The sequence below is a fragment of the Zeus faber genome (genome assembly GCF_960531495.2).
Source record: "Zeus faber genome assembly, chromosome: 15".
In the NCBI taxonomy this organism is placed as follows: domain Eukaryota; kingdom Metazoa; phylum Chordata; class Actinopteri; order Zeiformes; family Zeidae; genus Zeus; species Zeus faber.
In genome coordinates, this window is record NC_137194.1 from 25,075,767 (window position 1) to 25,103,388 (window position 27,622).

Here is a 27,622-nt window from a genome sequence, read left to right on the forward strand (position 1 = left end):
AAAAACAATAACAAATCAAAAACTCAAGCCCTGCCGACCTCTCCACTTGCCCTGTCACTCCCCCATATTGTCGGGGCTACGGCCTTGTGCCCCCTCCCCTCCCCCTCCCCCTTCTTTTCCCGCCTCCCCCGTCTCCGGCCCTCTGGCACCCTCCGACTCCACCCCACCCTCTTCCTCGTCTGCCTCCTCCATCTCCTCCTCTTCCTCCTCCACCTCCTCTTCCCTCTCCCCGGCGTGGTGTGATGGTGGCCCCCCACCGCCTCCTCCGCCTCCTCCTCTCGCCCCGGGAGACATGCCCGAGAGGGACATGGCGGCGGTGAGCCCCGTCAAGTCCCTGCGCTGGGAGCAGCTGCCGCCCATGTCGCGGCGCCGTGTCTACTGTGCCCCCGTGCACCTGGGAGGGCTGCTGTATGTGCTGGGGGGCTGCGGCGAGACAGGCCTGCCGCTGGACAGCGCCGAGGTGCTGGACGTGGAGAGCCAGACATGGAGCCAGTTGCCGCCGCTGCCCACGGCGCGGGCAGGGGCCTCGGCCGTGGCGCTGGGCGGCCGCGTGATGGTGCTGGGCGGCATGGACCACCAGCAGACGCCGCTGGCCTCCGTGGAGGTGTACCACCCCGACGAGGGCAAGTGGGAGCGCTGGGCCGGCCTGGGCCAGCCCTCCATGGGCGTCACGGCGCTGGAGAAAGGTAAGAGGGGTGTACTTCATATGTTCTTGAGATAAATTCATTCAGCATGAGAAATGACACATACGGTATTTACCACCTTTCAGGGCTTTAGGTCAAAGGTAGCATTGTAGCGGAGGTTTTTAAGTTGGACTGCCTATTATAGTGCCCTCTGTGGCACTATGCTGCATCTATTCAGGATTTTTGGCTGTTTAATAATGCTGCATGTGCATTGATTGTAATCGAAAGATGCGTTGGTTGTATGTGTTGGTTCAGAACAGCCAGGGCAGCTTACTAATAGAGATGGTTCTGAGCTGCACTGTCCTTGCAGAGATTCTCCCTCCACGGCTATATTTAATTTGCTGCATTACGATATTAAATGCAGCAGAACTGCATTTCATACTCTCCAGGAGAAAGAAGAGAACGATAGAAAGTGGGCAGCGCTTGTCTCAAAGGAAGGATCAGTGAAGGGTCGTTGGGTGGCAAGTTGACTTAATCCGAGATTGACTTTTTCCGCTTCTGCCTCCTCCTTTATCGACTGTGACATCCATTCCTTATTGAATGTGACTCGTACTTTCATAGAGTCATTTATAACGGGAAATGGTATTTATTACATATAAACACTTTTCTTATGTTGAAACGTAACTTAAATATCATAGTAGAATCTATTATATACTATATCTCTTCGATGTTTTTGAATGAATATTTCAAGAGCCTTGGTCGGATACAGTAAATGTACAAGTCGAGGCTTTTGCGGCTCTGAGGGACGTTCAACCGTCTCCTAAAAGTTGCCAAAGTTGGTCTCCCAACTCGAGGGATTTTGAACCGCGCCGCCACCCGAGCCACGCCGTTTTTGGGCAGGTTTTGACGGCTTATGCAGACGGGCCGTGCGGCTTCGACGGCCGCGCACCATGGTTTCACTTGTAATCCTGCCCATTTAAATTAGAAATGAAATGTTGCTCTGGCTCGCCCAAAAAAAAAAAACGTTTCAAAGTAGTTTGGGGAAAAATGAAGGAGGCAGCAATCAAGAAGGGGCCTCTCATGACAACGTGCAACTCGAATTAGCGCTCTTGTGGAACACAACAGCGGCGGCAGGGAAAGGCGGCAGGCGCTGTTTCCAAACTGGAAAAAAAAAGTTTGTTGATTAACTCCCCGGCTTTGTTGTTTTCTGGGCGGAGGCTGCTCGCGGCTGATTCACGCCAGGCGTTGCGTTCGGATCTTTTGAGCCGCGAAGTCTGGGCATAGGTTTGGCCTCCGTTGAGTAAACACACAGTGAACGCTGCGGAAGTTCCCGGAGGGTGACGCTCTGAACTGCCATGGCTGCCTTTCTGTAAGAGTGTGTGTGTGTGTGTGCGTGTGCGTGCGTGCGTGCGTGCGTGCGTGCGTGCGTGCGTATGGGCGCGGTGCGGCATGCTTCCCATTGAATCCACTGTTGCAGAATTTCTCTATTTTTGTGCGAGAGGTCTATTTTTCTTCTCAGCTGCGTGCGGCCACACAGGCCTTTTCAATAGAAATGCGAGATAAAACGACATAGATACGTTTTTGTGAAGAGTGCAATCAATTTAAATGGGTTTTGTATGAGCCTACATTGTACCAGAGATATAGAGCTGCTGTACTGCCCCAGGGTTGAGGTGTCTAGTCAGAAAATAACCCCCGCGATGGTCCTGTCCTTTTTTATTACAAACTTCTCTTCAGGCGCACTCTCTCCCTCTCTCTCTCTCTCTCTCTCGCTCTCTCTCTCTCTCGCTTCCACTCGTGCTAGCATTGGGTCATTCACGGTTCTTTTGTACGGTTCTGGTTCTTTTGTAGGAACGATGGAACAGAGTCTCGCTGATGAGCCGTTGTTTTCTTTTGTGCCAGACTTTACAACCCACCAATGAACTTGAACCCCCCCCACAGTCTCACACACACAGAGGGTTATATTGGTTATTTATGGCAGACTACTATAAAAACATTTTTTGCACCTTTTAACTAAAATATATATGTATTTATCTTTTGTCTTAAATATAAAGATATCGAAACCGTACCGTTACTGGGGCCCAAAAACTGTGATGCATACCAAACCGTGGGAACACTGCACAGTTGCATCCCTAGTGTATGGGCAGAAGGAATGAGGAAGGAAGCGTCAGAGAGAGAGAGAGAGAGGGCGAGAGACAAAGATTTAAAAAAAAAGAAGAGAAAATAGGAGAGAGCAGAGAAATAGAGACAAAACAAGAAGGCAGATGAGGCGGAAAGAATGAAAACGTGAAACGCTCCATTACGATGATGGGGACAGAAAGGAATTTCATCGATAGGGAGGGAGGGAGGGAGGCAGGGGAGAGACAAAGACACGTCCATTAGTTGAAGTGGTTCTTCCCCGCAGTTTCCTGTGTTTACATCTCGGGGCGGCGTGACACCGCTGAGTGCCGACTTGATAAACCCTGGAATCAATATGACCTTTGGCGGCGAGTGCTCGGCGGAGTTCTACCTCACTCCTTTCAGGCGGGGAGGGGAGACAACCAAACAAAGCCATTAAATGGAGACGGGAGCCTCCGCTCTGGTGGCTGCGTTACCTCCAGTCGCTCTTCGGCTGACAACCGCGCGAAACAACTTGAAGAATTGAGACACCGCCACGTCAATTTTGGCATCTGGAAATACACAACGTTTGTCACTACATTAGGAAATACAAATTGTTGTAATTACGTGCCGGTTGAGACGAAGGGAGCAGCAGAGCTCGGCTGCAGTCTCAGGGACCCGTCGCATTCACCCTCAGAGAACCCCGCGCGGGAAGCCTGTATGTTGCGAGGATAGGCGCTCGAGTGCGACGTTTTGCGTCGGATGTGGGTGGAGAGTGCTGTTTGTTCAAAGTCGTCTTCCCCGCCTCTGGACAGTGTTTGGTGACGAGCGGTGAGACCGAAAGGCCCCGGGACAAGTGACAAGTTCCGCTTCGCTGTCCCCTGACAGCACACCGCCCTGCGTTAACTCATATTTTAACACCCGTGAGAGAGATGGAAACGGACGAACCGGAGAAACTCATCAGGTTCCCTGGAACGACGCCTCGGAGGACATTTTCAATATGTGCTTGAAGCCTGGAAATAATAATAATAGCACTAACATTGTAATAACAACTGTCTGTTGTGATTGGTTGTTTTACCCAGACATTCTGTTCGTAAAGGGGCTGTGGACATCATTGTTGTCACCACTAAATCCTATGGAATTGACTCGCACTAAGTCGCTATAGGAGTGAGATTACGCTCGCTCTCATTTTGTTAATCCTCTGGTTTCTGTCACACGAATGTCCAGCGCTGCCCGGACGGCTCCGTGCCACGTTCTTACTGTCTTCTTTCCGGACTGCTCCCTGGCTCAGAGGTGGGAGAGAACAGCGAGCAGTAGTTTCCAGTGTGTGTGTGTGTGTGTGTGTGTGTGTGTGTGTGTGTGTGAGTGTGAGTGCCGCTCCGTACGTGTTGTGGCGCCTTGCTGTAAGAAGCCTGCGTTCACGCGTCCTCTCGCTGATGTGTCCTGACATCCGTCTCGCAAATGACCCACTTTTCCCGCGCTACCGTCTCTGTTTACTCATGTGCGACTCTCTAATGTTTGGGGCTTGTCCGCCAACGGTGGCCTTGGCTGTCGTCAGGAATGTAACTATAGCAATTCAAGAGAGGGTTGTTCTGCTTTTCATTTTCGATCATGAACATCCATTTAACATCTCTAAACATCTGCAAAACATCTCGTAACATGTCTTTTCATTTCTAAACATCTCTATCATCTTTAAACGTCAATTTATCATGTCTAAACATCTGTCTATCATCTGTAAACATCTATTTTTCATCTCTAAACACCTCCAAAACATCTCTAAACATCTCTTTATCATCTCTAAACATCAATTTATTATCTCTAAACATCTCTATATCATCTCTAAAAACATCTATTTATTATCTCTAAACACCTCCAAAACATCTCTAAACATGTTTATCATCTCTTAACATCTCTATATCATCTCTAAACATCTAAATACCATCTATAAACATCTCTTTATCGTCTCTAATTCACCTCTAAACATCTATTTATCATCTCTAAACACCTCCAAAACATCTCTAAACATCTCTTTATCATCTCTAAACAACTCTATATCCTCTCTATACATCTCTTTATCATCTCTTAACATCTCTATATCATCTCTAAACATCTGTTCATCATCTCTAAACATCTCTTCATCATCTCTAAACATATCTTTGTCATCTCTAAACATTTCCAAAACATCCCTAAACATCTATATATCATCTCTAGACATATATTTATCATCCCTAAACATCTATTTATCATCTCTAAATATATATTTTTCACCTCTAAACATTTATTTATCACCTCTAAACATCTCTTTATCATTTCTAAACATATCTGTCATCTCTAAACATCATCTCTAAACATCTCTTTATCATCTCTAAAAACATCAATATATCATCTCTAAATGTCGATATCATCTCTAAACATATGTTTATCATCTCTAAACATATATCTATTATCTCTAAACACCTCCAAAACCTCTCTAAACATCTCTTCATCATCTCTAAACATCTATTTGTCATTTCTTAACATCTATACATCATCTCTAAACATATCTGTCATCTCTAAACATCTCTTTATCATCTCTAAACATCTATTTATCATCTCTAAACATATCTTTGTCATCTCTAAACATCTATATATCATCTCTAGACATTTATTTATCATCCCTAAACATATATTTATCATCTCTAAATATATCTTTTTAATCTCTAAACATTTTTTATCATCTCTAAACATCTCTTTATCATCTCTAAACATTTATTTATCATCTCTAAACATCTCTTTATCGTCTCTAAACATCTCTTCATCATCTCGCAACATTCATTTATTATCTCTAAACATCTCTTTATCATCCCTAAACATTTCTTTATCATCTTTAAACATCTGTTCATTATCCTTTAACATTTCTTTACCATCTCTAAATGTCTCAAAATCCTCTCTGAAACATCTCCAAATCGTTGCTAAACCTCTCATCTCTCTATAACATCTCTATAGTATCTCTGAACATCTCTAAATCTCTTTGTATCCAAGTGATTGGTAAGAGCTTAGCGTGAAGATAGAGAGCAGTGGTGTTGTTAGGGGTGGGTGACAGAAAGGATGCCCAGGTCTTCAGCCCCGATTTTTTTCAGAATAGCCCCTGATCTAAAATAGCCCCTCAGGCCGGCTCTGCGCCCGATCGCTTCCTCTCTGATGGTGCAGACTGTGCGCCAAAACAGTGTGGGTTTTTTTTATTTTGTAGGTTATCTTGTTTTTTACCTAGTTTCCTTATGGAATGAAACAAGCACCTTACATGATAGAGAAACGTTCTCCGTCACTCTCTTACCACCAACCCCCCACGCCCGGGCCAAGTTGCCTGGAGCAGCAAAATGGCTAGAACCTGCGTGGGCTAAGCCCTCGATGTCTTTGCATCCTGACTAATGGGGTTTTGTGTGTGTGTGTGTGTGTGTGTGTGTGTGTGTGTGTGTGTGTGTGTGTGTGTGTGTGTGTGTGTGTGTGTGTGTGTGTGTGTGTGTGTGTGTGTGTGTGTGTGTGTGTGTGTGTGTGTGTGTGTGTGTGTGTGTGTTTGCATTTACGAGCGTCTGTACTAGAGAGGGCCTGGAGTTTGAGCTAATAACCTTCCCTCACCCACGAGAGAGAGAGAGGGAGGGGGGGAGAGAGAGGGAGGGAGGGGGAGAGAGAGAGGGAGGGACGGAGGGCGAGACAGGGGGGGGATATGAGGAGTTACATGGTGTGTGTGTGTGTGTGTGTGTGTGTGTGTGTGTGTGTGTGCGCGCGCGCTCTAGTATGTAGATGTACATTTGTCCTAGAGCGTTATATAAAGGCAGAGTTCCCACTGCGTTATCCTCCCTTGCCTTCAGCAGATGAACACAGTCTCATGGGTAATCTGCTCTTTGACACAGCAAAAGCCCCTTTTTCATCAAAACTTCCCCTTAAAGATGGAGCTTTTTAGCTGCTCGCTCTGTCGCACAATGGCACGGCCAGTGCAGCGAGGCGGGTACATTTCGTTTTTTTGATTCACTACACGTGCATTTAGTCAGCTCATTATGGGAGAGAGACGAAGCATTTAGATGGAGAAAGGGAATTTACAAACCACAGTGTGTGTGTGTGTGTGTGGGGGGGGGGGGGTTGACCTCCAGCTTTTAACCTGCATTTTAACATTATCGTGGTATTACACTGTCTGACAGCAGCAGCTGTTCAGCACAGAGCATCGGTAACTCATGTAGGTCACAAATGTTCGCTTCCTATGGTGTTCATTACTTGACAATTTATTCATTTTTGATATATATTTTATTTTTTCCTCTGAAGGATGGAAGTTGCCGTAGGTAGCCAAAAAACACCCATGAATAGGTCATGAAATGTCTTGTGTTTGTGTGTGTGTGTGTGTGTGTGTGTGTGTGTGTGTGTGTGTGTGTGTGTGTGTGTGTGGTACCTGCACCAGCAGCCACCCATCATTGACACATCCTTACCTACCGGCCCAGCCCTAAGGCCTCTCCCCTCCTGTCCTGTGTGTATGTGTATGTGTGTGTCTTCCTCCCCTCCTCCCATCATCGTCTTTGCATCACATCCCACCCGCCTCCCGGTTGTTTTCTTGTCTGTCTCTTCGCTTCCTCTCCACTCCCCGTTTTAGAGTCATCTCATTAATCGGGCATTGCTGTTGCTTGGCAACAAGTGTGCATCTCGCCTGTTTGTTTTTCAGACTAATCAGGGGAAGCTGCCGTGGCATGTGTGTGTCGTCCTGGGTGGTTCACTTCACTGTGTGTGCATGGGTTTTAGTGTGAAGCTCGTAGCAACCTGTACACAGCGTCCTCCATGGAAAGACAGTGAGTCTATCGCCTGCAACCCCTGGCTCTGCCCACCTCGCTTTCCAAATCAGTGTGGATCCAGACCCTCTCCAGCCAGTTGTTTTGTTTCACCATCCCTCCACGCAAATCGGCCATCCTACCCTGTTCTGTTCTCAGTGGTTCCCAACATGGGGTCCAGGGGCCTCCCGAGGGGGGTCCTTCAAGAGGTTCCAAGGGGTCCCCAGAAAACTGAATACTAGTCAAATTTCATTGTCACCGTGAGAGAATGTGCAATGAGGACTGTTTAGATCGTTCTTCTCAGATCAGGGTCCCGGAGAGAGAATCTTTGCAAGACCGTGGGCTAATGCATATCAAATTGAGGGTCCTTGATATGAAAAAGGCTTGTCTTATCTCAAAGCCAAGGCAAGAGCAACCCTCTTCCTCCCTCCAAAAAATGCCCTAAACACATACAGTGTCTCTTGCTGTTTGGTTTTCCTCTCAGAATGCCTGCATGGGTTTGGTTCCCTCCTCTAATCGACTTGTAAGCCCCTCCGTGTCTGCCGCACGGCTGTCTTCGCCTCCTCCGCCGCACTTGTCATGCTTTGGAGAAATGGGCGCAATTTAATTGCCGATTTAACATGACTCATAAAATGTCTCTTACTGTCCCCCATGCACTTAATTCCTCCTTAATTTCTGCTGCGTTCAGTCTCTGATGGAACACCACCGCACCCTCCCCGCGTGACAAACCGTCAACTGCCCGGCGGCTCAAAAAAAAAAAAAAAAAAAAGTACCCTAAAAAAAGGAATTATGCAAAGCCGGAACTTTCTTTCTTTTTTTTTCTTCTTCTCATTGCCACCGTTGGGGACCGTAATGGTTCCTGTAATGTGATATTACGGCGGCTTCTCGGGCAACTTTGCTCCAGTGATACAGTATGTATGATCAGAAATGGAAGATAAGTTTGAAGCCTCTGGGTAGGATTAAAAAAGGAACGATGGGATCGTTTGGGGTTCGGCACAGGATCGTGTGTGTAAGTATCTGGTCTCCGCTCGTGTGATCGGTGAACACTTTAAATTAATGACTGGCCTTCAGGTCGAATTCACGGCTTATCCCTTGGAAATTGCATCAACGGGACGCAAACTCCTCGCTTCTGTTTGAGGACATGGGGACAAGGGGGGGTTGTTTGATATTCTAGAGCTCAGTGATTACAAGGTATTTTGAATTTTTTTTCAATTCACACTACAGGAATCCAATCAAATTTCGATCAAGTTGCATTTCTTTTTTTTAAAAGAAGGGACAACACGGGAAGATATTTTGTTTACACCATTTCAAGTCACATAGTTCCGCCAGAGCTGAGATGAAGTTACTGCAGATGATTGCGAAGTAAACTATATTTGTTGTAGTGTCACTCCCCACTCCTCACAATTCAGGAGAGAAGTAGAAGAGGAAAACTGTTTGAGAACACAAAATACGGAGCTATGTCCGGAATGGCATACTACGTACCATATACTACATTGGCTTACTATCTTACGATGTGAGTAAAAAGATTGATGCCTTTTCAGACATACGTGGGTACCTTCCACATACTATTTGAGCATGTCATGGTTTTGAACACTAATCTGGTGCGCTAAATCGTATTCTAGTACCCTGTTCCACGTGGCTGTAGAGGAGCAATGGTGACTTGCACTGGCTAAGAAAGAGCGTTCAGAATTTCCATTTCTTCCGCCGTCTACTTCTGTTAAGAAATGCCAAATGGAGAGCAGGAGCATCAATAATTTACTGTATATGAGCCTTTTAATGGAAAGTTTCATAAGTTGTCCAGTTGCTATGCGATGCTGAATGCGTCAGTCGTTTTCAAGCATTGTCTATACCTATAAACAGTGAATATTTTGTCAGTTTAACTTTTTGTTCACTAGTGGAATCAATAACATCAGATCACAGGGAATGACACCCCTGGCCAGTGAGATGGATCATTTATAACATTTCTCATAGTCTACAGACAGTTAAGCTCAATATGACATAACAATGCATATGTTACACGATATCTTATATACGTAGGCATTGCTAAAGATATAAAAAAAATACATATAGTACATAGAATATAGTATAGTAGTCTGGTCAAAGCAAGTGGAGCAAGTTCAGCAGAGATGGGATGGAGAAGGTCCCCTTGCTTTGACGCCACAAAGCTGGTCGTTAAAATACCACTTTCCCCTTTCAAAGACAGACCTGCTGCCATTGGCGAACGTTTTCTTTAACTAGGTGATTTATTTTCTGCAACAGTTGCTTTAATGTCACCGGACTAGAGCGAGTGCCGGCTGCTTATGGTGCGATGCAGCTGCGCCGTATGTGGCATTGATCGGGCTCGCTGCCGCCATGTTTGATTCACCGTGACAATTGCGAGGAGAGATGGAGGTGTGTGTTCACCGTCACACACACATTCTTTTACCGATGATATCAAAGGGCCTCATTCATGAACAGCGTGCCCCACAGATTTGGGCTCAAATCCTGCTTACGCACAGTTTAGGCGAAAATTTGAGATTGAACAATATGTTCACACTTTGTTCTCACTTTAGAATAAAGTAGAGAACTGCTTTGGACCATGCGTACAATGCATGAGAGTCCTGGAAAATGATATTGACAAAATTGAACCACATGTTAGTAGTAGAACCACACTTAGAATTTTTTGGGGAAATATTCAATATTACACAAAATATAATATATCTATATAATATACTGTATATTAAAAAATATATATTGACTACAAATAATAATCCAACACCTATTATTTATCTTATGTGCGTATCTTGATTTGTGGTGTGTGTGTGTGTGTGTGTGTGTGTGTGTGTGTGTGCGTGTGTGCGTGTGTGTGTGTGTGTGCGTGTGTGTGCGTGTGTGTGTGTGTGTGTTTATAAGTCTAGGATCCTTATATTAACTGTTGTATGTGCAGTTTGTTAACTTTACACACGGCTATAAAGCAGTCATATTAATCTCCAAACAAGTTTGACAATGGGTAATTTCGCTTTACGGATATATTTATGGATATTGCTTCGAGAGAGGGAGCATCTACATAATTATTTGTATTTCATTATATTATCATAGAAGTTGTAAGAATGCAAGAGAATGCAATTGAGAATGCAAGGGGTGGAGGTGGAGAAGGCGGATGAGTTCAAGGACTTGGGGTCGACCATCCAAAGCAGCGGAGAGTGGGGGAGAGAGCTGAAGAAGAGAGCACAGGCAGGGCAGAGTGGGTGAAGAGTGTCCGGAGTGATCTGTGACAGAAGGGTTCCAGCAAGAGTGAAGGGGAAGGTCTACAGGACGGTAGTGAGACCAGCTATGTTGTACGGTTTAGTGGCGGTGGCTCTGACAAAAAGGCAGGTGGCTGAACTGGAGGTGGCAGAGTTGAGAATGTTGAGATTTTCATGGGGAGTGACAAGATGGATTAAGAATGAGTACATTAGAGGGACAGCTCAGGTTGGACAGTTGGGTGGAAAAGTGAGACAGGTGAGATTGAGATGGTCTGGACACGTGTAGAAGAGATGAGAGTTAGATTGGGAGAAGGATGCTGAGGATGGAGCTGCCAGGCAAGAGGAAAAGAGGAAGGCCAAAGAGAAGCTTTATGGATGTGGTGAGGGAGGACATGCAGGCGGTTGGTGTAAGGGAGGAAGATGCGCAGAACAGAAGGTATTGGAGGCAGATGATCGGCTGTGGCGACCCCTAACAGGAGCAGCCGACAGGAAAAGAAGAAGATCATAGAAGTAGTAACCTGGAGCCTTATCACCGGATCAACCGTGCCCCACGTCCAAATCCGCCATCGGCTTCCACGCTACAAGCACTAAACAAACCATCGAAATGTGAACGGATGTGTCTGCTACGCACGCATCATGGATCCGGTGCTGACTTTGCGTATCCAGCTCTTTTGCGCACCTCGAAACCCAAAAAGTAGTAAATTCGGAGACCGGTCCTCGCGAGTATAGTCAATCAAACACACACACAAGCACACGTATAAACAAATGGAGCAAGTAGAGCCTACGTGAAAGGGTGTTTTGGGGCTTGTTGTACAGTAATGGGGCTGGTCAAAATCATCCACTGAGTCTCATTATCTGTAGATCTTAGTGCTGACTCAGAGTGTGTGTGTGTGTGTGTGTGTGTGTGTGTGTGTGTGTGTGTGTGTGTGTGTGTGTGTGTGTGTGTGTGTGGGCTGGGTGCATGGGTGGGCATGTGCCTGTGTGTGTGTGTGTGTGTGTGTGTGTGTGTGTGTGTGTGTGTGTGTGTGTGTGTGTGTGTGTTTCGTAAGTGTTTGAGCATGTGCCTTTCAACTTGTTTGTGCTTGATGTTGTGTGTGGGTGTTGTGTGAGAGTGTGTGTGTGTGCGTATGTGTGTGAGTGTGCGTGTGTGGGGTGGCCATGTGTCCATGTTGCGTGAGCATGTGTCCATGTCTATGTGTGTGAGTGTATTTTTTCCCTCTATTTCAATGTTTTCAATGTGTGCTGCTTTATGAACAATCTCTATTCCTCACCCACTCACTCACACACACATACACACACACACACACACACGCACACACACACACATCAGATGCTGTATCCTCACCATGGCATGCAAGTGACATTTGTTTAATGTTATCCAAGATAATAATAATAATAAAAAATATATATATTACATTCTTCCTGTGTTATGGACTGTGATAAAAACAAATCTCTAATGCCACTTTCATTGTGGGTCCTTTTATTTCACAAAAATGGTTATTTCTGAAGGGATTATGTTCATAAAAGCATAAGAAAGCCGGAGATAATGACATCAAAGCCGCAGCACTTTGTGGAGACCGCTGCACCCTGCCGACCGTCTGCCGGCGGTTTGATGATCCCTCGCTCGGCTTCCTCCCAGGACCCAGTCTGGCTCTCCCAAGTTCTAATATCCATGTGGGGTTGGTTTGATAACAGTGGTCTGCACTCAGAGCGAAGTCCCAAAAACTGTAGCATTAGGGCTCAATGATAGCAGTTGCCCAGCTGCCACGGACAACCATATTTGGACAACTGTCAACCATGTTGTGCAGTCGGGTTGCCCTGGTGTCAACCACTTTTCATATGTTTAAAACAAAGGATATACAGGATCATTATCTCTCAATTATAAAATGATTCCAATTCGGCAACTGTTTTGTCAACTGACAACTGACAACCACTTCTTAGAGTTTGTGTCGGCGCTGTAGACATTTTGTTTTGCCCAAATAAACTGTCTTAGCCAAAATACATGGAACTGCTGTTTTTTTTTTAGCACAAAATCACCTAGTCTGATTTATCATTTATCATTTCATATCAAACTTTTAAAAGTGATTTTCGTCGTCGGGCAACAAAATATTTTATTGCATATTTCTGTGTTACAAGCAAGAGACCAGGCAGAGATTGGGATTCCTCAACATTTCCACCTTTCCAGGTGACCTTTTATGAGAGGTGGAACTGCTTTCTGTTAGCTTGGGGATGAGCGTTTTTACTATCCCTGACCCTGCTGGGCTCTAGAAGAAACACCTCCAACTCCCTTGAAGAGAGCAAAGCTCAAGTCGGGTTCGTTCTCTACTTCCTTCTTGGGGCCGCGGTGAAAATCATCAAGTAACCTCAATGAAACCTCCATGGATAGGATCTGCCTCGGAGCAGAGACGCAACTGCAACGACTGGTGGAAAGACAAGAGGACTCAATAGCACGACTCAGAGACAGGAATCTTCCTAAAAAAAACAACAGTCTTTACTTGCAACAGGTTGGGTACACAGGAAGTCAGTCACCAGATCAGTAGAACCAGGCAGGAATAATGCTGGAACGCTTGAAACTAGGTACAAAGACGAACTGTCACAGAGAGACAGGAACACACAGATTAAATGCACTAGGGGAGGGAAGGGTAATGAGGGACAGATTAAGCTAATCGAGGCAGGGTAGACCATCACACGGGAAGCACAGAAGGACAGGAAATGAGGGCTCCAGGAAGCAGGGCGGGACGTCTCAGCAACCACTTAAAACCCCCGACAACCCGTCAGACGGGTCGATTTGATTTTGGTGTGAAGATCCCATTCCACCCCGGCAAATTAGTTGAGAAATATAAAATATTAAGATGTGAAATGACGCGGGGGAAAATAAGCGCCGTAGGGCTGGCAAACTTTTTAATGAGCAAAACAACCGTCGCTGACAGCAGAAGCCCGCTGAGGGACGGGGGCTGCAGTCTTGAGTCGCGGCTTACTGCAGTGACTCTTCTGCAGGGTCTGGGCAATGCGTCTGAACGCGGTTGCTGCAGATCTCTCCGATGTCCTGTTCCACCGCATCCCAAACGCGCTCTATTGGATGGAGATCCAAAGACTGCCGAGGCCACCAGAGTTCACTGAACCCATGGCCGTGTTTGTGGAACCAGCTTGAGATAGTGTGTGGCTGTGGGACTTCACACGTTCCAAACCATTAGTTAGATGGCTAGACTGTGACCATAAAAGGGGCGTACATGGTCAGCAACAATAATGATGTCGGCTGTGGCATTTAAACGGTGAGAGGAACGGTCAAGAAAACATTTCCTCACACACAATCACACCACCAACACCCGCCTCAACCACAGATACAAAGCGGGTCGGATAACGGCCCTGTGTGGTTTACGCCAATGTCTGCCCGTACCGGCCGCATGTCGCAGGCATGTTCACCAATCTTCCACTGTCCACAGTTCTGGTAAGCCTGTGCCCAGTGTCACTTCCCTGTACTTAGCTTCAGGAGTGGAACCCCGGTGCGGTTCCTCTTTGTCCGCTTCGAGGTTCCACGTGTTGTGCCTTCAGAGATGCTCTTCCGCTCTTCGCCATTGTTGTGACGCCTGGTTCTTTGGGTTACAGGGGTGCTGCCCGGTCAGCTCGAACCGGTTTGGCCATTCTCCTCTGACCTCTCTCATTATCAGAGTAACAGAACTGCTGTTCACTGGAACTTTTTTCAGGTTTTTTTTTTTTTCTCTGTAAACTGAGACTGCTGTGTGGGCAAATACCAGAAGACCCGCAGTTTCTGAGATTCAGAAACTGGCTCACTGGCTCACTGTTCGCTGTTCACTGTTTATTCAAAGTTTATTAATATTACACGTGTCACGTGTCCAAATTGCACCAAATCCGACATTGCTCGTCCTTGGGTCCCCAGCAATACACAGGCCAAGTGTGAAGTAGATCGAATGAACGGTTGTCGAGATAATCGAAGGCCATAGAGACAAACGGACAGACAGACAGAATCAGACAGATTCCTGAGATTCCTGACAGATTCCTGCCTTTATAGTTCGATTAGATTAGATAATAACTAAAAACACACATCAATTCTGTTGTGACCAGAAATTGGTTTGGATTTTGTTGGTTATTGGTTTTGTCCACATCGCCCCAACATATCAGGTCTGGGTATAAAAGAAAGGGATTTGTCTCCTTGGTTCTGAGCGTTGTGAGTGTTAAGTCATATTACACAGAACACCGACAGGCGGTACATTTGAAATCAGCTGTGACTCAAAGGCGGATCCTTAACGGCTGCTTGTTGTCTTCTTCAGCGCCCGAGAGGAACGGGAGAAAAGGGGGAATATTAAAAAAACTGCTCGGAGCTAATAAAAGTAATGACCCAAACCATTACCTCAACCCATTAATCAACCGCTGCCCTTAATCACAACATAAATATGCAAATTTGAACTACAGATAGAGAGAGAGTACTTATTTTCTCTAAATATATTATGGATGGCGAGGCGATCTACATCATAGAGCGAGAGGGGGGCGGGCAAAAAAACGCTGCCTGTGTGGATTCAGAAAGTGCTGTTGTCAGGATTCCACTTTTGAGTCCATTTTCCGTTCACTCGTTTCATATGCAGCCTCGACGCGCATCTCAACCCTCTCTGTTGAGCCTTTCTTCCAGACCCACCCGGCTCACTCTCCGAGGCCGTTCCATCAGCGGGCTGACGCAGTGACGCCGGCCACCTCATGGAACATTATTCGAGCGAATCCCATTTCTCTTTTACTTCTTTTTAAATTTCAATAAAAAAATCTATTGTTTGACTGGAGCCCACACGAAGTGGAGACCACGCCCCATTCACCGGACCAGTATACCGGACCAACAAAGTTATTAAAACTACTTCCCAAGTATGAAGTAAAATCTAAAGTATATTCCCGGGCGTGATATTTGTTTTCTTGTTCCGAATAATAGTTTCTTTCCATGAGTGAGGTTTAATTTGTTGTGGAGGGAAAATGTATTTGTTTGTTCATTCGACTCAGTAATCCACGTTTGGACCGCACATCAAGGTGAGAGAGTCACAGCGAAAGCCTCCCTATCACACGCTGCTCGTTTCATTCAACGGAGTCAAACAAAACAACCCACACCTAAAATAAACACACAGTGTTTTGGGGCATCGATCACGGCTGCCCCATGGCCGGCACTCCGGGTGCAGTCGGTACCGACCGAGAGGGAGCGGTAGGGAGGCGTGGCGCGGGCCCTGCGGGGCAAATTTAGATTGGGTGGTATTCGTGACACGTTCGGTGCTGAAGCCCCCGATGACGCCATTGTCGCCAGCGTTCTATTACTGTAATACCTGAAAGTGTGGTGACGAAAAAATCTGGGTCCCCCGCCCTGTTCCGGCACCCTTGTTTACAGTGATTTATTTGGAGGGACAACTCCGTTTTTCCCAGGAAGGGGGGCTCTGGATCCCCACCCCCCACCATAATTTCTGCCCCTGAACATGGGTCGACAGTAGGGACACAGGAGACTGGCCGAGGGCTGAACGGGAAGAAACCTTTCACCAGGAGGCGCCGCACTTCGCCGCTTAACCTCTCCATCTCCATTCGAGCTCGGCGAACCGGGCACTGGAGGGTTGACCTTGCCGTGGCCGGGACGTGAATGGATATTGATTTGTTCCCTTTTTGTTTACGCATCGTTAGATGTTTTGGCTGAGGTCATAGGGAGGGAAAGCGAATACATGCTGTTCTTGCGTGCACGCACACACACACACACACACACACACACACACACACACACACACACACACACACACACACACACACACACACACACACAAGACACCATTTCTGTGGCGAGTTTTTGTCTTTTTTTTCTGCTCTCCACTCCACAAGACACATACTGCTGACTAAAATATGAAGCGGGTCCAGATGTCTCGTACGACTCTGGTTCGTCGTAGGCCACCTATGATCAACAAAAGGAGTATCCAGTATTTCAAAGGTTATAACTGAGGCTGTATTAACAAAGCAGACCTGTAAGTAGTATCTACTTTATTGGCGAAGTAAGGGAAAAATTGCACTTTAATTGTAATTTATTCATACTTGTTTGGGACGTTTCCATCTGTTTCCATTTTTTATCCATAAGTATGTTGTTGTGGACATCTGTGGAAGTCATTGGAGAGCTGGCAAAAAAAACTTTGATTTTACCGAAGAAGAAAAAATGGACGTAGGCGATTTGAAGCCTCGAGTTTTGTTTTTTACCTTGGCTGGAAACGGAGTCACAATTTTCTAAATTGGGCAGCGGTCCCTGTCCCTGTGTGACAGTCGGAGGACGGAAAAAAAGCACACCTCACTCGAACTGGGACAAATAGGAGACCTGTCCATCAAGGCAACCACGCCCCTAGATATACACATTTTTAACCCTCAATATAAACTTTTTAGAACGATTTTTTTCAAAATCGCAGTCACCCATTAGAAGTCAACATATTAATTGAGACCCCAGCATCTTGTGGAACAAAATGCATTGAATTTGTATTTCAGACTTTTTCCATTGACTTCCATTGAATCTGATGTTTTCCGAACTGTAGTTTAAGGCACGTCCACATTGGGTCCAACACCCGGCCATAATGGCTGCCGCTTGGGCAAGGAACATATACACTCAAATGTTCAAAACTCCCCCACCCCTATAAGTACACTGTGACAGAACTCACACCGTCAGCCGAAATCCACTAATGGTTCTTTAGAAATCGGCCCTGCATAGACTTAAGTACACAGACCGGCATGGAGGCACTGGGAAGTATACTTTCTCTTTCCTGCTCTCTATTCCACCTGCCCACACACACACACACGCACATACACACACACACACACACACACACACACACACACACACACACACACACACACACACATACTACTGTCTCACTCTGGGAGAGCGTGGTAAGGTCTAGGGGGAGGTGGAGCTGGCAGAGAGACTGCGAGCCCTCGCCAACTAGACAGTGACAGAGTGGATAGGTTTCTGCCAAGTCCCGTAATTTCTACATTTTTAATGTGTCTCTCTCTCCTCAGGCCGTGCCTTAAGCTTACACTCCGTTTTAACGGGTTTTTTTTGGATTAAACCATCAGCTAAATGCCCGGCTCGTCCAAAAAACATTTGTGACTTTCGAAAGTATTTTGCGTTTAGCTGCTCCACCACGCTCCGTTGTAACTATGACATTGTTTTAGAAATCTCTTGAAAAGGTTGATTGGTACCTCACACTCTTATTAGTAAGTATTAACATTGACTATGCAAAATGTCTCCTTTGTCACTCCTTACCAGACCTTTTTAATCCTTTTTAATTTGCTTGATTTTCTCTCTCCGCACCCTCGGCCTCATTAATTTGTTATTGCTCGGTACTTTGATTTCTTGCATCAGTCTGTCGTTCCGGTTCCTCGTTTATTTACCCACACAGCCGGAATAGTAAATAAGGATTATATCATATCCTCCATAGGTGCCATTATGCAAATCGCCGCAGGCGTTCTGCTGGGTCGGGGCAGCCCCACAAACGCAATTTTTTATCGCAAAAAAACACCCGTCAAACAAATATTCGGATCGGTGACACCCTAGAAAACTGTTAAACATCTTCCTGAGAAGGTGCTAAAATTATACTGCCAACCCACTAATGGGTAAAATGTTAATTAACTAAGGTATTGGCATATAAAAATCATTGTTCTGGCAATGACAATTTGGCAATTTGGCAATTTTTTTATGATCAGGAACTCATTTTCCTGACTTAGAGTTATTCTAATGTGAGGGCTTCTCTATCGCCGCCATCGATGTGTGAATGTGTGTGTGAGCAGGTGAATGTGAGGCATGTACTGTAAAGCACTTTGAGTGGTCGCACGATTAGAAAAGTGGTATATAAATGCAATCCATTTACCATATTGACTGACAAAGAAATTAAAAATCCTTTATTTCCATATTTTTATAATGGAATTCTAATGGCCGGCGGACCCTTCACGACTGCAAAACACATCATGGTGCACCCGTGTTTTGGCGTCTCAGAAACGTCCCTCCGGTGGTCGACCGACATCTTTGACAACGAAACCCAAATTCTGTTCTGCTGTTGAACAGAATCCAGATGATCGTCTCACGGTAATTGATCTGCAATTTTTTGAAAACCAATTTACATTTTTTGACTGAAACCACTGGACGGAGGAGGAAGGAAGAAACAAGCCCACCTTGTTCCAGCGCGAACAAGGGACCTGTCTCTAAGCCTTGATAACTGATGAATGGAACAATAATCTTGAAATATGTGTCATGAAACACATTAGGGGTCATGAAAGTATTGGATTTCTAAATATAAATCCAATCTATAAATGTAGTTACGATGCAGACGTGAGGAGTTCATATTTATAGACCTGCTCCGCCCGCTCAGACCTGCCCTTGGCTTAGAATAAAGGGGATTCCTTCCTTTACATGTCCACCTCCTCCGCCTTGTTATCTAACTCCGCCTCTCCCGGCCTCCTATTTAACCACACAATCGTTTTTCTCCCGCATCTACCCCCCGTTTTCTACTTTGCGGGCCCTCACTTTTCCCCTGAACGTTCATTTCACTTGTAATTGTTCGCCCCGGCCTCCTCCTCCTTGTCTACACTCGCACTTCATGCATAATAACGGCGCGAGCGCACTAATGGAGAATTAGCGTTGCGTCGGAGACACTGTCTGAATGGAGATTTAATGTTGTTGTCGACAGCCGCGAGGCAGTCGGGCGGATAATATTCCCATAACCTTGATTAAATTGAGAATGATAACGGCTAATGGAAGCAAAAAAGCCCCCTCTTTATTCTCCCCCTAACCTGACACACGGCATTAACATACGCGCAGTTGACCTCAAAAGGGTTCGCACCTTCCCGAATTCATCTTGTAGCTGCTTGTTGTTTTTTTTTTTTTTGTGTCCTCTTATTAATATCATATTGTCTGCTTGACTATAACTCAGTTATACAGTAACCAACAGCACTTTATATAGTCATAACAGCACCACAATGACTGTTACAGCTGAAGGGAGCCAATGCTTACTTTCCTTCCATCTTGACCTGTCAGCTTGTGCCCCACAGCAAATTAACTGTATTAACTATTCGCCAGGGTAGATTGGGTAATTACACTATCATTACACTGTAATTACACTATAATTACACATTGTAGTTTCACAATTATCAGTTCTATATAAATGGTTATTACGCTTTTTGTGAATTGGCACCTCTATGCTCATATAAGACGTTTCCAATCAAGGACGTTTCCAATCTAGGACGTTTCTGGTAACGTAATTTCATCAAACCTGAAATCGCATCGCGTTCAGAATACCAAAGCATGTTAATGGGGGCCGGGGCTGTAGCTTTTAAAGTCTGTGGGATACGGGCCGTAGGGAATTTTCCAACCACTTCATCCTCTTCGACCTTTTCATCCATCCTACCTGCTCATCCCGAGCCAGACTCGTCTCACATTTCCCGTCCGTGCTCCACTCTCTCTCAGCATGTCTTTCCCCGCCGATTGTAATTCCTGAGCCCTTGATACATCCTCTCTCTCTCTAAATTGCCCTCTCTCTCTCTCTGCCTTTCTTTCTCTTCGCCCAACTCCGATTCATGACTTAGAAGCAGTGGCCGGAATATGTGGATGGGCCTGAGATATCAGACCCGGCTCCACCCGCTCTAGGCGTGCTGTTGGCGTTTCCTTATTGTTTTGTTCGATAAGGAAACCAGGAGTGAAAGGAGCGAAAAAAATACATCTAAAATAAAAACAGACTGTTTCTATTTGTTTTATGGAGAAGAGGTGCCGTCGGAAACTGCGCCCCAATCACTCCCTCTCCATTACCATTCTGGAGACCAAAAAACACTTTAGAAAACTTAATGATGTGATGCAATATCAATAACTGTTGAAAATTGGAGATTTTCACGATTTTTGACAATTTGACAATTGGATGACAAGCACTATGTTCTGAAAATGGCTGAGAAAAACTCACTTATCTTCAATGTACCTTAACATCCCATACATTTTCTGGATGGTCTAGATTCTGGGTCGAGAGTTTCACGAGGGTGTGACTATCCTCAAGGTCACAATAGATCATTTTATACAGTAAGGTCAAGTTAAAAAAATAAATGCTGTCATCACATTGAAATGGTTACTACAAGGCCATATTTCATCACACATGAATGCAATTGGACTCTTTGGATTCAGAAGTCACCAGCTGTGAAGCCACGCCCACTTTCTACATATTACGTGGCTGTTTCGCTACCACAGTGTGCAGAGATAGGAAACATAAAAAAAGTCGAAAGTAACATTGTTTCACTGCATGCAGAACACGGTGTGTTCTTACCCGAAGCTCAAAACACCGACTGCGCCGTAGAAATAAAGGCTAAGATGGCAGCCTGGGGGCCCCCTGGTGGCTTTGGGGGGGGCCCATGCAATTGCATAGTCTGCATATAGCAAGAAACTGCCCTGTTTCTTCCTACATCTACCTCATGTGTGTGACAAATAAAAATCTTGAATCTTGAATTGTCCTTGAGGCTTCCCTGAGCCTGAGGAGGGAAAGTAGACGCACTCTGTTCTGACAGTATGCTCCCACCAGAAGCAAATTTATCGCTTCTGTTCGCTCAATCGCCAAAGAGCTGTCGCTGGAGACTCACACCGGAAGCCATCATTGTCGATTGCGGCCGTTCCTGTTCAACTGAGTCGTTGCCATAGCAACGTATAAACGAATGAATGTGCACTAAGCCGCATTCATTTATTTACATGTTGTTTGCAAATAGAATTTATTTATTTATTTATTCATAAAAATTAAAATTGAAATAATATAATATTTACTATATTAATATACAACAATATGCAACATTACCCCACAAATCAAGGGTCTTGGGCTGCCCCAGCTCCTCTCTTTCTCTCTCTCTCCTCTATGTGCCTGTGGTGGATGGGGTGGCTTGAGTAGCCACACCTGATGCTCCGTTGGTTGGGCATCAGGTTTAAAAACCCCGTCCACACACTCAGCCACGAGGGGAGCCCTCTGTCATGACATGTTCCATCTGCTCCTGGCTAATTCCATCTAGCCTCATCTCTACAATAAACTGGTCTTCACGACCCCCCCAGTCGTCTGTGCCAGACATCCCTGAGCACGCCGCTTGGGTGGTGTGTGGTGGCGAGACTGCCACAGTGGCCCCCTTCCATCTCCTCTCGCAGTCTCCAACTCGTGATAAACAAAAAATACAGGAACAAAACATTTCAACCTTCTGTCTCTTTGTGGATGTATGTGACTGTGTGAATGCACAAACTGTAGCTTAAATTATATATGTTGTTTCTTCTTCTCATAAATATTCACGCATTTTGACCATGTGATCTGTGCTCTATGATATACTGCACATGGAAAACGCTTTGAATCAAAATATTTGGAAGTACAGGGAGTCTCCATGAGAACTTAACTTCAACAGCGATCGAACTTAAACTGTCACGTTTCTATTAAATGTTTTTATTATAGCGCATTGATGTAATAAACCTCACCAGTGATCCCCAACTACCTCCCAAATCTTCCATCATTTTTTTTTTTTTAATTACTTCTCTATGAATTAAATGCGTAGCGTTACATCAGAATGTACGGGGGAAACCAGCTCCGGCAACAATGAGCTTTTCCTCCATTTTGGGAATGAACGACCTCCCTCCGCTGTGTCGCTTCTTGTGTGAGCGTACAGTCAGGCGTAACCCCGGCTTTCGTACCTCTTTCCACCAACTCCAACCCTCTGTCCTAGTGTTTCCCAACCGTTTGTCGACCATGGCAAACTTCTAATAATGAAAGAATCCCACGGCACACCATCTATCTGTGAAGAAGAAGATCCTGTTAACCCGTTTAACTTTTCTTCTTATGAAATCCTACTCGTAAGTTATGCAAGACTCGCAAAGAATTCGTTCTCAATGAACAAATCTTTTAACACAGTCGGGAATCATTAACTTCGGCAAGTGGCTGAACAATTGAATCTTGAACTAAAAACAGTCACTGAGGGAGGATTTAAAGACCGAGGCAATAAAACAAAAAAAAAAAGGCCAAGGCATTCATTTTGAATGTGACTCATTTACACGTTGACAGCCAAAATAAATAAGTGTGACAATTAAATGACTCTTGGGAGAATTCCATCCTCAACTCTCACCGTGCGTTACAGCAACTGAACCAAACAAAGTAAGAGTCTCGAAACTCAGACAAATCTTTTTACTGAGTGAGTCGTAAAGAGCTGTGTCTCAAAAATAGTTGGAAACCTGATGATAGTGGTTTCTGGCTGGAATTTGTGAATGAGACGAATTGGCACAGCCATGCAGTTTTGATCTTGCGACACAAGAGCTCATTTGTCATGATTTAAAAACAGTTCCGTTGAAGAAGGCCGGTCGAGGAGGTCCTCCCTTCTTCTCCATCCCTCACTTTTCCTTGCTGTGGTGTCACCGCCTCACTCTCTGTTTCTTACTTCTGAAAACTGCGATAACCCTCCTAGCGGCCTCTTCCACAACTTTAATCCAGTCTCTTTTATTATCCGTTCCCCACTTTATTCCCGCGAGTCAATTTCGGGTGGTAAAGCTAATACCTCCTTTTCACGGCACTTGCACAAAGTGCTCCATCACTCTCACTCAAGGCATCTGACGGGGTATTGCTTCGGCGGTCTTAAGCGGCGTGGTTGCGAAATATTTAAAATGCATTTTTTTCTCTCTTTGAAATCAAGTTTTTTTTATGTCCCATAATATGATATTACTTTACAACACGGTAAAGCCGTTTTATTGCGCACTTGTAGGGCGGCCGTCGCTCATATAATCCATCGTCAAACTGAAAGGGAGCGCTCAGCGGTGGCAATTTGTCCCTCCAATATCCACCCCGTGACACACCGGCGGACATGATGTGCAGTACTGCCCTCGGCATTCCAATATGTGTTCACCTTCCACTATCACTCTATTTTTTTATTTTTTATTTTTTCATCGGGAGGAAGCTGATTGCATTCGGATTGGCTCAGGAAAACTCAGTTTGCACACGCGTGATCGCGCTTCCCTGCATGCGAAAGCACGGCGCGTGAGTTCGCCATCCGTGAAATAAACATGTGACGGATCCCGACAGACTCGGCAGGAGCACATCAAGTCCATACTGTAAATCCTTGGTGATACTTCAGTTTTTATCTCGAGGTTTGAGCGCTGTATACACAATCCAGTTTGATTTGCACAAGACGGGATACAGTTTGTGTGTGTGTGTGTGTGTGTGTGTGTGTGTGTGCGCAACCTTTGCTCGTCTTTGTATATGATATACGTGTTGCTGTGTCAATGGGAATACGGAGCGTGATGTTTCACCCCATGAGCGGCTAAATCAGATGAATAATGGAGCAGTGCTTGTGGTTGGGTGTGTAGAGAAGATGAAAGGCGCTAATGGATGAGCTGGATATGTATGCGCCCCCGATCCCCCACCTAGTATATTTTCGAATATTTTAGTGGAATGTTGCACGTTTCCTCCTGGGATCCGTGCTGCAAAAAGGAGGCATCCGTGCAGAAGAGGCCGGTTGAATGGGCTTGTCTTGGGACGGGCTTGTCAAAATGTACACACCGTGAGGATTTTCCAGCACTGGTGTACAGACTGTATCTCTAACAGCCAGTCATGATTTAATGAAACGGGAGCTACTCCGTGCGAGTGCTACCCGGCTCCCGCAGCTGTTGTTTGTCCAGGTTTGTTCCTTTGTCAAGAACTTATAGATTGCTTGTTAACAAGCTGAACCGAAGCCAACTTGGCTGGACTGGGCTCGGACAGCACCGCCTCCACGTGAGCAGCGCCGGGACGACGTGACTTTGCGGCGGTGGAAAGGCCTGAGCACTTGTTAGCCGTCTGAGTACGAGGCTCCTCCTCCCCTCCTCTGTAGAAACTTTGCAGCGCTCCTGCCAGTTTAACATCCAACACTTGGCCCATTAGACTCCTCTGGAGTTCCAGTTCCTTGTGGGTCGGCGCTGTCCGCAAACAGGGGTCGGGCCAAACAGCACAACGTTGGTGGCAGAGTTTTCTGGAAGAGCCGGGAAAAAGTTCCTCCTTGTATTTTATTCTCAACACCATTGATGATGGTGTTGACCGCCAACCGCCACGGCCCCTGGTAAACCTCGAACGAATCAAATGTTATTTTGGAATTCATATTCCACTAAAAGCCTTGTACGACATTGAGTTTCCTTGCGTTCCGGGTCAATGTCACGTGACGAGTCGACCTGGACGCGCTCGGCCGAGCACCTTCAGTTATTCTTCCCTCCTTACCCTTCCTCTTCCCACTCCCTCACCTTCCGTTGTGTCTTTTTTTATATTCTGCACCTATCTTTTATTATCTCCGCCCCCGCCACTCCTTCTGCTCCTGATCTTCCCTGAGGAGCGTCTGGCCCGCTGTCTCACCGGCTAATATCCATCTTGCCGTTGACCGCGGCTGCTTGATAAGCGCCGCACATGCTCCAATCAGGCTTTCCATCAGTCGCCCAGACAGGTCAGAGAGGCACCCGACTGTACACGCATGCCAATACGCCAAACAAGTCTAGTATGTGCGATGGCGCGGGAATGCCGAGTGAACGGGACCAGTATGCATGAGTGCAAGAGCAAGTACAGAATGCAGCACTGAGCGCTTCAGCCGCTTCCCGGTCCATATTTCTTCGTCAACTTTTCCATCATTTTGAAATGTCTGGGATTCGGCATGAAGCCCTGTTCACACTACAGTGGCAAAAAACTTGGGAATTCTATTGGATTTACCTTCAAACTTAATCCGCAAACCCCAACTGCGAACTGCCACGGCACAGCGACAATTAAAATATTTTTAACGTTTTCCGTTCTGGGGGTCCGCAGTGTTACAAATAGGTCATTGGCCCACCAAGGGGTTGAGCAGCTGTTTTTACCACTCTGGCACCGTGTCAAATGAAACCAGTGGGTCATTCTGAAGGGGTGAGATTCTTGCCACAGCGGTGTGATAGTGGCTTTACTGGTGTTACGAAGTTGCTTCATCAAGAACGTAAGATCCACATCGACTTTGGAACTTGAACTTTTGAGATGTTTTTGGTCGACAGATTCTGTTGTTGGTGAACGCACTGCACAACAATGTGGTATTTTGCCATTTGTTTTTTATCACTGCATTTTTTTTTTAACTTGTCAAGGAGCAGAGTAAGTTCTGAGCCAACTGTCTGGTTCTTCAACATCCAACTTACCCAGTGTGAGTGCCAAATATACTTTTATTTTATTTGTTTATTTTACAGATGGTGCATATTCATAAACATTTCTGCTAATGTGCCAGCGTTAGCCCCAATGCCTTATTTCTACCTGTACTCCCTGGCTAGATCTCAATTGGCTTCTAATATGTGACTGTGAACCAGTAGCACTCAATGGATATAGACAACCCTTCCCCGTCGGTGAGAGAAGATGCAGAGAAGTGTGACAATTTCATCCTCAGCGTTCATCCCTCCGAACCTTCAGCTCGTCATTATTTCCCTGTGCAGCGCCGGCGGAGCGCTCTCTGCCGTCAGAGCCGCCGCACTGACAGCGGTGATGTCCTTTTGTTCATTTTTAGATCACAGAGTCACCGTCTCCCTCTTATCTCCACTCGCACACGAGATCTGACTGGCGCGGCTCCCAGTACGCGAGATACCGGAATTAAAGGGCTCGTGCTCCAAGTCACCTTCTATTTCGCTCCACCGTATGCTCTCACAGTCTCTGTCTCTCTCTAAAGGATTCTCTCTGTATACGTGTATATGTATAGAAGGACTTCTGCTCAGAACGATGCTATTCAGTTTTTCCAGCGCCAATCCTTTGACTTTAGACACGGTGGTACTTTGCCTTCAAATATTTTTCTATATCTTCTTTGCGCTCTTTGGTCCAGAGCTTTCCATAAAGGTTCAATGAAGTTCACGTCTTGTGGTGAACATGCTATAGTTGACTGCATTCTGGTTTTCATTAAAAAAAATTGTGAATTTATATACTGTAAGGGCATTATCACACCATGCGGTCTTTCCGTCTTTATGTCTGCCGCCACGCTCAGGGGCACTGTGGCACAACTTCAGCAAACCCGGTTCCCCTCGCCCGCTCTGTCTTCCGTTTCTTTGCAAATGCCGCTTGATTGTACAGTGTGAACATTGTACTCCATCCGCTCCTTACCTCGGTATGGGTCAACGCGCTGCCACTCACTGTTTGACCGATAGCTGCTGTGGTCGCTTGCGTGGAAAACAGAGCTTGTCCTTTTGGTCACTCCCTGGCGACTTCCATCGCTCAAAAGCACACTTAAACACACTGCGATAGAGAGCAGGTTGAACGTTTCTGAGCAAGGACAAAGGGACGCCATGGATGCCAAAAGGACGCCATGGTAATCAATTATTGGAAAACGCTTTTTCATGGTGTGTTGTTGAGTCTGCAAATAAACAGCTCAGCAACAGTGTTTCCTTTTTTTTTTTTTTTTCTTTTTTTACGTTTCGTACGATATTTCAACCTGCTCCGTCTTTCAGTCATCATGTTTTTGAGACACGTTGCAAAAGCCAATGGAAGCCAAAGGAGAGCAGGGGAATAATGCAAATCTTCGCTCTACACACAGAGGCCTCAGCGGCTCTACATGGACTCACGTTGGCGTAGGCAACAGAGAGAAGGAAGCACAAATGTGACTTCAACATAAAACTTTCACATGCCTCCGAGCTTCAATTTCTTGCTGCTGTCGAATACTGCAGATACTTCCTCTCTCTCTCTCTCTCTCTCTCTCTCCCTCGGGCTCATCTGAATTGTAAATGCCTGGGGGAAAAAGGAGCGTGGCAGGTACCTCGAGCGACACGGCGCCCTGGCAACCTGAGGCTGCATCAGAGGAGAAAAGATTAAGGGGCAGCGGAGAACCGTCGTCTGGCTGGCGGAGGGAGAGAGAGGGGGAGAGAGAGGGGGGGAGAGAGGGAGGG

The 27,622-nt window shown here is 45.8% G+C and overlaps 1 protein-coding gene across 1 annotated transcript in view; it reads left to right on the forward strand.

Moving 5' to 3' along the window:
* Window positions 1-292: 292 nt before the first annotated feature.
* klhdc8b (kelch domain containing 8B) overlaps window positions 293-27,622 on the forward strand; it is a gene marked incomplete at both ends in the record, with an annotated part of 86,660 nt that continues 59,330 nt past the window's right edge. Inside the window, one exon of the mRNA XM_080016045.1 lies at window positions 293-686. Coding sequence (XP_079872171.1) covers window positions 293-686 — 394 coding nt within the window. The remainder of the gene's footprint in view (window positions 687-27,622) is intronic.